Source organism: Maylandia zebra, linkage group LG11 (genome assembly GCF_041146795.1).
Source record: "Maylandia zebra isolate NMK-2024a linkage group LG11, Mzebra_GT3a, whole genome shotgun sequence".
Taxonomy (NCBI): Eukaryota; Metazoa; Chordata; class Actinopteri; order Cichliformes; family Cichlidae; genus Maylandia; species Maylandia zebra.
The window spans coordinates 16331316-16340519 of record NC_135177.1 but is presented as its reverse complement, the minus strand read 5'-3'; the positions used below and the strand labels follow the sequence as shown (position 1 = coordinate 16340519).

The following is a 9204-nucleotide window of genomic DNA, read 5'->3' as shown; positions in this document are numbered from 1 at the left end:
TCGGTGCGTGGATCAGTCTGTTTTCGTAGCCGCGGTGGTGACACTGAAGTACTTTTACGTCAAGATATTCCTGCAGTAGACTCATCAGAGGTGTGAGCTTCATCAAACCGAAATGTGAAATAATACAGCCAGGCAACCAGGGTTACTTATGGGGCATCTAAACCATGTTTATCTGCAGAATTTCTACAAAAAAATCACTTGAAAAAACACAGGAGCATATGATCTACCAGGGTGCAATAAGAATCAAATGTTCTTGGCCCAGTTTGTTGAATATCAAGAGCTTTCTGATGTGTTTAAGAGTGAATTTTTGATGTTCTATGAAAAACCTATTGAAGATCAAATCCATCATCCAAACAGACAAAGGTCACAGGAAAGGCTAGACTATTATTAACATTTTGCAACCATCATGCTGTTACCCAAGCTTCTATAAAAAAAACAAACCCAAAAACTCAGTGACATATGACATAACCCCAGCTAATCTACACATAAAGGTCACTGCAAATATGCATTTTAGCATCTTACAGGCATCCTACTGAGTTCCACCTTTTATATTTATTTTTCTTGGAGCCGCCGGATAGCTTCACAGCATTTGTGTCCTTTTCTCACTCATCCCTGCATTTGTGTCCCTCAAGCAGATGTGGCAGATGCTTCCGGTTGCTGGAAAAGGCCGCGGCACTGCCAGCTCAGATCCGTCTTCGTTTACGGAGGCTTGTGGTCGTCAAGCCCTGGTGTGGCTCAGCGGGAGGCTCAAGCGTGGCATCATAAATCCACATTAGAGAAGGACAAGACATCGTAAGGGGGAAGGAAAGAGGCTGGGCCGATAACAAATACTCCAGGACCAGCAATGCCCCAACGTACGCGTAAAGACCTCATAAAAACTGCTACACAACCTTTAAGGATGAGGATCAGTGTTGGTGATTTCTGTACCTCGTGTTGCTTTGTTTAAAATATCTACAAAGCATGCCCCCACACTCACAACCGCCATTTACATTTTTTCTGTTTTTTACTAAGGGAAAGGTCAGCAGCTGGGGCAACATGCCAGGTGTTTGCGGAGCAGCAGACCAGTGCAGTGTGGTGAATGTAATTACGGCACTCTGGCAATCTGATAACCTGCCAGCCTGTCTCTCAACAGTAGGAAAGTGCACTGGCATATTAAATGTGGCTTAACAAACAGGGAACAGTGTGTGTGTGTGTGTGTGTGTGTGTGTGTGTGTGTGTGTGTGTGTGTGTGTGTGTGTGTGTGTGTGTGTGTGTGTGTGTGTGTGTGTGGGCAGTATAATGGGGTAAGTGTTCTGTCGGGTTTTCAGGAGTTTTCATCTGTAGGTGTTTTATTATTCAGTTCTCAAAACACTGACAAATTTCAGACCTTCTGATATATAAAAACTAATGCATTGCAACTTCAGTTTCTCTTTGCTTGGAGGCTATACTGTGTACACCCAGGTTATGGGAATGGCTGACAGTAACAAGGGAGGCACTTTTCTTCCTCGGGTTTATGCACAAGGCTGGGTTTGCCCCCTGGGAGTTATGTCTGTTGTCTAGAAGGATGCACTACCTTAACAGCAAAAGTCAGGGAACAAAAGTCTCCTGTGAGCACTAAAGGACAGGTAAGATGACTGTTACATAATCAGCTGCAGCCTTGATCTCCATTATCAGCTGTGATAGTGGCTCTGTGTCTTGCTGAATGCTAAGATGTGGCTTCAGCTGCGTGTTGGGTGAATAAAGTGGGGGTCTTCGAGAGCAGGGTACCAACATTCCCTTTTAATGCTTTAAAAGGCTTGCTAAGCAATTGGAGCTATCAGAGAAATTACATACAGATAATTTCTGCATGTTTAATTATGGGACAAAGTCTCTACTTTTGCACATTTATTTAATCCCACTTAAACTTCCACTTCCTGCTCACAGGAAGACACTTAAAAAACATCTCAGGCTGTTTGTTATTAGGTTTGTAAATTTATGGTTTATTAAATGTTCTCAGATGAAACTTATTTACATTAAAGGACATTTTTTATAGGTTATGAGGTCATAACTTAGGAGGTAGGTGAGTGTTACCATTCAGTTTTCTAATTGCTAGTAACAATCCCCAACTTACTAACATTTAGGAAATTGCAAGTTAACACTCTTGGTGAACTCGAACCATCCCTTAATCACATTAGCAGGCCTAGGCTGCTGGGGGCTTTCCATGATGCACTTGTTCTTCACTCACCTCGTTTCACTTTCTGTGTGTTTATACACCACTCTGCATTTAACAATTAGTTATGATTCTCTGCCTCTCTTCCACATTGTTTTTGTCCTGTCTTTCTCTCCTCACCCTGATTCTGCTGGAGATTTCTTGCTGTTAAAGGGGAGTTTTTCCTTCCCACTATTGCCAAGTGCTTGCTCATAGGGGGTTGTCTGATTTTTTTTTTTTTTTTCTCTATTATTTTTGGGTCATGTGCCATTCTAGGGAGATTTTTAAAAAAGAAATAAAACATACTCCAGGGTTTTTATAATAAATATGACCTGGGCCTAGAACATGTGTCTCTAGGGAAGAAGTTTACCTGATTTGTCTACCAAAATTTGTGTAACATAACATAAATATGGGCACTTGTGTAGAAAGGAACTAAAAGAAAACCACATTTTAAAGGGTGGGTCATAGTAATTAAGCATACTGAACATAATTAAACATATTACCATAAATACAATCTGTACAGTACCAAAGTATAAAAAGACATAGTTTCTTATATATGTGTTCTTAAACATGAAAAGCACTCATTTATAACAAAGAATTAATATTAATTTAAAAAATGACCTCTCAAGCACGTACAGAGGTTTGAGTAGAAACCTTTGTTGGTAAGTATTCATACAAGAGGCAACAAGTAGGTAATATATGTACCAGTTGAGCCTCTGGTGCCAATATCTGTAACATTATCTGCTTACTAACAAGTACAACCATCAGTCCTGCCCCTGTCTGGAAATGAGCTTTAGCCGACGGCCCTAACAGACTGCTGAGGGAGTCCAGAGAGCTGCCCGAGACACCACCTCCTCACTGGACCTCACTTGACACCACAAGTCAGCGGCCAGCTATTTAGACATCCAGGCTGCTTGGAGACTAGAGTTAACGATCACAAAGGGTTCAGAGACGGTGTCGTCATGCTTAAAGAAAAGAAAGCCCTCCCCTCACTCATCTATTTTATTCTGCTTCCCCTTCAGCCATTCATTCTCTCCCTTTTCTCTCTCACTGTAATTACACCTGCTCTGCCAAGCGTAGCTTGAGGCGTGGCTGGGCAAAAATCACTTGTTAATATGAATCTGCAGATAGTGTGCGAGGAGGAGAGCTACTTACTGATGGTCTCTGTGGAAACATTAGGCTGTAAGCAGCCTGCACCTGTACGCCCCTCCTGGGAAGGCCAAGTGAGAAGCCTCACTTTGGGGAATAAAGTGTGCGTGTAGAATGAGACCATCCGCTTTCAAAAATCAGCCGGCAACAATTTCGAATGCACAGTTGGGTAAGGGCTTGTTTAATGGGCTAAAACTTCAGTGCTAAAGCGTGCATGAGGAAGGTATAAATCAAAGGTGACATTGTTGAATTAGAGGACACACACATTACACACAAAAGTACCCTCCCCATCTCTAAAACTGGCAAAGCTGTTGTTTGAACCAATGTCTTGAGAGATGCAAGAGTTCCACATGGTACGCACAAAGCTAAAGATACCGATAGTATAGATAACACCACTGATATTGGTATCAGATTGATAATAGCATGACTGGATTGACACTTTGTTTCTACCTACCAAGTTCAATATGTAACCTATTCTATGAATTCTATGAAATTCATTATTTTTTCTGCAAAGCTGAAAGGTGTGTTTTGTTGTGTTATTATTGTGAAAAGTAAAAATCGCAATGATTCAGTGATCACTGAAATGTGTTCAGAATTTGCAAACTGATAACGATTCATTTCAGAAATCATGACACACTGCTCTCCCCTCCATAAGCAGCCTTAATAAGTCAAAAGCATTGGTATGGATATCATCAGCGCTGGCCCCGTATTTACTTGGTATCACATTGATAGCAAAATTTGCAGTATCACACAGCACTACCTGCTGCACCTGCAGGAGACACACAAAGCATCAACACTAACTGGAGCACCAGATAACACAGACAGCGTTCCACATGACTTCCCTTTCTGATATCCAACAAGTCTAATCAGACACATCCAGAGACAGTCCCAACTACAGCAGCCGCAGCTGATGACAAAAGCTCTTATTTTTCCCCCCTACCCTGAAACACACAGATGTGCAGAAACACGCAGGCCTGGCAAAACTGTGAAGGAAATCTGTGCAAGAGGCACGCTGCGTGCACTGGAAATAGCATGCTGCGGGCAACGTGAGCCTCTTCATTAAAAAAACTGAGGAATAGGGAGATGATTATCTGTAATCTCTTCTTTTTTTAAAGGCCAAGGAAGTTCACAGTTGTTCCTGCATGCAGACACAACAAACATCATTATTTTGTACTGCTAGATGGCAACACGCATGGCATCCCTTCAAAGGAATACCACGCATTATTAAATTATTAATCCATACTATAGTGGACAACATGAAAAAAAAGAAATAACCCTCCCCCCAATACAACAGCAACTGACAGATGAGTAAAAACACTAATGACTTACTTCCAGGGATGCAAGTTCACCTAAAGAAGGGTTACATGAAAAGAAAAGCTGCTTGGGCTCATTTCCATAATACCTCCGTGTACCCCCATGAGCGCCAGCATCTCTGGTTTGGTTTTTCTTCATTTGCATGTGCCATGGAGCGACACGAATACTGATTTTTTTCCCGGGTTTTTGCAGCTGGAGCATATTGAAATGCTTACAGTAAACGCTGGTAGGAGCTGTTAGTAGTGAGATTAGTCTTCTGGCTGCAGTGCAGGCTCACAGACATTATTCTGGGAGGGGACGGGGTCACAGCAGAGCCAGTGGTTCTTTATCAGAAACACACAGCGTGAAGTAAATTGGACCGGAGATAACAGTTGGGCTACTCTCATCACCTTTAAACCCGCAGACAGAAGCTCATTTGAATTCAGGACGTGTCCTCTATTCAACATCAGAATTTGACTTCTTTCCACAGAAAGTTGCTTGTTAATGAGAACACAGCCGTACACTGTTACCCTGGAGATACTATAAGCGGCAAAAGTGCAAACGTTTCACACATTGCTGAGCTCGCTGACAGCTGGAGTGAGATTTAGTGTTTGTCATGTGGTTTTTAGCCGAGTTGTGGCCCTGCCTCAGGAATGTAAGTGTGTGTGTGTGCCCGTGAACTCCTTCATCACAGCTTTGGGATCACATTCCTCAGTCTTACAATTAAAAAGCCCTCAGTCGAGACAGATACCAGCAATCCAGAGGCATTTTATTCAGCTCAATATCATCACAGGAGAAAAAAAAAAGAGCAATCACATCCACCTAATAAATCCGAAGAGCTAATGCAGTGTGCACTATAATCATTCAAAAGAAGGCATACTGTATTACACATGTTCACGTTTAAAAAACAAACTCAAGCAGTGTAACATTTGTCTGCAGCTGAGGCTTTACGAGAAGGATGCAACGACTGGCAGTGTGTTTTCACCAACTATTCTTTTAGTTACAAGTCAGTTCCCTTCATTCGTTTATCCTTTAGGGGAAAGTAAAAATAGAACATATCACTCTTTGCAACTGTCCAGAAAACCCCTTTCCCATGACTCATTGTCCATGCACTGTTACACAGAGACAATGCTGCTGACATTGCAGCTGCCAGGTGACTGGTACGGGACATGCGGCAGTGGCTGATGGGGAAGTCACTAAGGGGTGGGTAAAAAGGAGCGGCGACAGGTGCGAAGTCTGAGTATCATCATGGGGTGTGGGGGAGGAAGACTTTCATGCAAATCTTAATAGTATAAAGTCATTTATTATCTCACTACACGGTCCCAGGCTGGTGCCACGCTGTACGCCCCCTCTTCACACATCTGAATTGATGCTCAGGTTGGCCAAACGTGGGTCAGAGTTTATCTCATACCTGTAATGATACCCCTCCATGTGGTCCCTACAAGCATCCCGGATGTTGTACATCCACCGTTTGATGCCCTTTCTGTTCAGGTAGAGCACCAGCAGGAATATGACACCGATCAGGGCCAGCACCAGTCCCAGGAACACGTAAGAAGTCCCCAGCACGCCCTTCATCTCCATCGAGCACTTCAGCTCGTACTTCTCCAACTGCAGAAGTGGCTGGCGTCTCAGGTCCTTGGGGTTCGTGCAGGTCAGGTTCTGGACGTCGACGACCTGAGTGGAGTTCTTCAGCCACATCAGCGTGTCCTCGATAAAGCAGTTGCAATGCCAGGGGTTCCCTGCCAGCTGGATGCGGAGGTCGGGCTTAAGGCTGAACTCTGCCATCATGATGCTGGACAGATCTTTCAGGCTGTTGTTCCTCAGGTCAAGGTCACGCAATGGGGGCACTCTGAGAGTCCCGTTGTGGATGTTGATGATGGAGCTGTTCTGCAGGCTGAGGCTGACCAGGCTGGAAAGACCAGTGAATATATCACTGGGAAGAATCACAAGGTCATTGTTGGACAGATCCAAGACTGTCAGCTGGACGAGGTTCCTGCTGTGCAGGAAATTTAGAAGCTCATCTGTGGTGGAGTGATTGTGCAAAGACCTACTGAGGTTCAAGTGTTGCAGTTTATTGTCACTGGGGAAAGCGCTTTCACTGAAATGCTGGAGTGTGTTGTTGCTCAAGTCCAGCCACACAAGGTTTGGCAAGTTGTTAAATGCCATTGTATCCACATACTCCAGCTCATTCCCACTGAGATGGAGCTCTGTTAATAGCTCCAGGCGGGTTGGGAAGGAGTCCCCACTAATACGGGAAATGCTGTTTCCTGACACAAATAGAATTTTGGTGTTGTTTGGTATGAAATGCGGGATCCTGTCCAAGTCCTTGTTTTGGCATTTCACAGTTTGTGAGGCGCACAAGCATTCCTCCGGGCACCCGTGACCGGACGGCACGATCGCGAGGAGGAAAAGTAAAAACATCACGCCGGACTTTCGGAGTCTCCCTCGCGTGCCTCCGCAGTCACTATCGCACAACGTGCTTGACATGCGCCTCTTGGAGTTTGGAAATCAGTGTGCGCAGAGCGTGCGTAAGGAAATCGTTTTTAAAACAATCCAAGCGTGCGACCCCTGCTTCGTTATTCGTCCGCGGTGTGGGGAACAAAGGAAAGTTTTTCTAACACCGTTTCCCACGTTTATCCTTTCGAAAAATGCCCCCAGTTCCAACTCCATACAACTACCGCCACACCATCCTTGTTTAGGATGAGTCTACATTTCAGTGAAGCAGGCAAACTTCTCCGATCCTGTTTCTTTGTCTTCCCAGTCTCAGGCTTTTCGGAACATTAGAGGTACACGATATTTTCCCCCCTTTCCTTAGCAAAACAAGCAAATCCAGAATATTTATTTCTTCTTTTTCTTCTTCTTCTTCTTCGTTTTTTTTTTTTATTTTTTTTTACATCCAGTTACTTATTCCGGCTGCCGGTTTCCAAACAGACAAAACTCTCGTTCTCCCAGAGGTGCCATATATTACAAACGTATTTCCAGCATTCCGCTCCTCCTAATCGTTGCGCGTCAAGAGGGAAAGACCAACCGCAGCAACACAGTGCAGACCATTGCAAGGAGGGAGCGTACCATTATTCAAGAAAAGAGGGGGTGAACAGAAAACTCCCACAAGTTTTCTTCGGCCTTCAGTTTTATTTCTTATGCTTATGCTTATAAGTGGTTTATTTTTTTTATAAACCTAACCTGAAACTCTTGCAGTATTCATAAATTGGCTCGCAGTATGTATGAAGAGGGCTGTTCATCTTAAATGGGACATGGGCTTATGGATAGTTTAGTGTGGAAGTGTTAACATTCATTTTATTCCTGAAAATCGCAGTTACTTTCTGTATTAAATAATAAAATGTTCTATATAGTCTCAAAGAAATCAAGAACAGATTTAAAGAAGCAAGCCAGTCTGGCTGTTGGATTAAGTGTTATATATTAGAAAGAACGAGACACAGCACTGTCATTATTAGTATTATGATGTGAAGACATTATGAAGAGAGATGGAAGGGTTTTGTGCTCATGCACACTTCAGTTGTTTTCTTATATTTTAAATTTTAATATGTCACTGTTCTACCCTACAGGAGTCTAGATTTCCTTTTATAAATAACTGTAGCGTTTGGATTGAATGACTTGTCAAACATAAGTTAAAAATAAATGTAATGAAGCTCTAATAACTCATGAATAAAACGGAAGCGGTACTTGATATTCTACAAAAAGAGGAGGTGACCCTGCATGAGGAAAGGGAGGGAAGGTAAAGGATTATCAGTCCTTATTGCATTTTTATGAATTGTAGTTTTTACTAAGCAACAGACCATAAATCAGTATTTTGCACTGTTTAGTTAAAAGGAAAAGGGCGCTTTCATGTGGTCTCTTATGTCAAAGGGTCACCAGATGCCCACTCATCCGAATTTCTCAGACTTGGGACCAGCACTGGGAATACACCAGCTTGTGTCCTCCTGAGTCTGGGTTCGTGTGTCTCCTCCTGGTCTCAAACTGGGGACAGTTTGCTTACATGATGAATCTATGAAGATAAACGAGGAACACCGTGAAGATTTATTACATGTCAGCGAAATACTAAATTAAATAACAGTAAAGAAAACACAAAAAGTGCCTGGATATTGTGTATTAATATAGTACTATATGTGTAATTTCTAAACATGGTTTTGATCCCCATTAATTATGGCAAAACTGTTTGGCTGTAATTGTACCTGACTGCGGCCTTGTAGAAGCATCGTCTGGGCAATTGAACAAGAGTCATAAGATTGAACGGTGAGGGAGGGAGTGCTCATTAATATGGCATATTTGGGAGCAGCCCCTAGTGTGTATCTGAGCGTAATCTTAGCTTTACCCTCCTTTGACCCTCTGCTATAGTCCTGGCAAATATGCCAGTCATCTGTGTAATTCCATGAAACCTGGATTCTGAATATCTAACTACATGATGCTTTTCTGGAGAACCTAGAAACTTTACATCTTCTTGTTATATTAACGCTAAATGTGGTAAACTCAAAATGTTGATCATCACATAAGTTTTATTCACCGTTGAAGAAACAAAACAATGATCAGAGATGGTTTTTAAAACCTTTTCTATCCTATTAGTTTATCCTCAAAGT

At 42.7% G+C, this 9204-nt stretch overlaps 1 protein-coding gene across 1 annotated transcript; it reads right to left on the bottom strand.

Annotated features, from left to right (window-relative positions):
• Positions 1 to 5357: 5357 nt before the first annotated feature.
• On the bottom strand, positions 5358 to 7619 carry tpbg (trophoblast glycoprotein). The gene has a single exon (XM_004541651.2). The coding sequence runs from the start codon at positions 7094 to 7096 to the stop codon at positions 5963 to 5965; it is 1134 nt and encodes a 377-aa protein (XP_004541708.2). The 5' UTR covers positions 7097 to 7619; the 3' UTR covers positions 5358 to 5962.
• Between the last annotated feature and the right edge of the window lie 1585 nt (positions 7620 to 9204).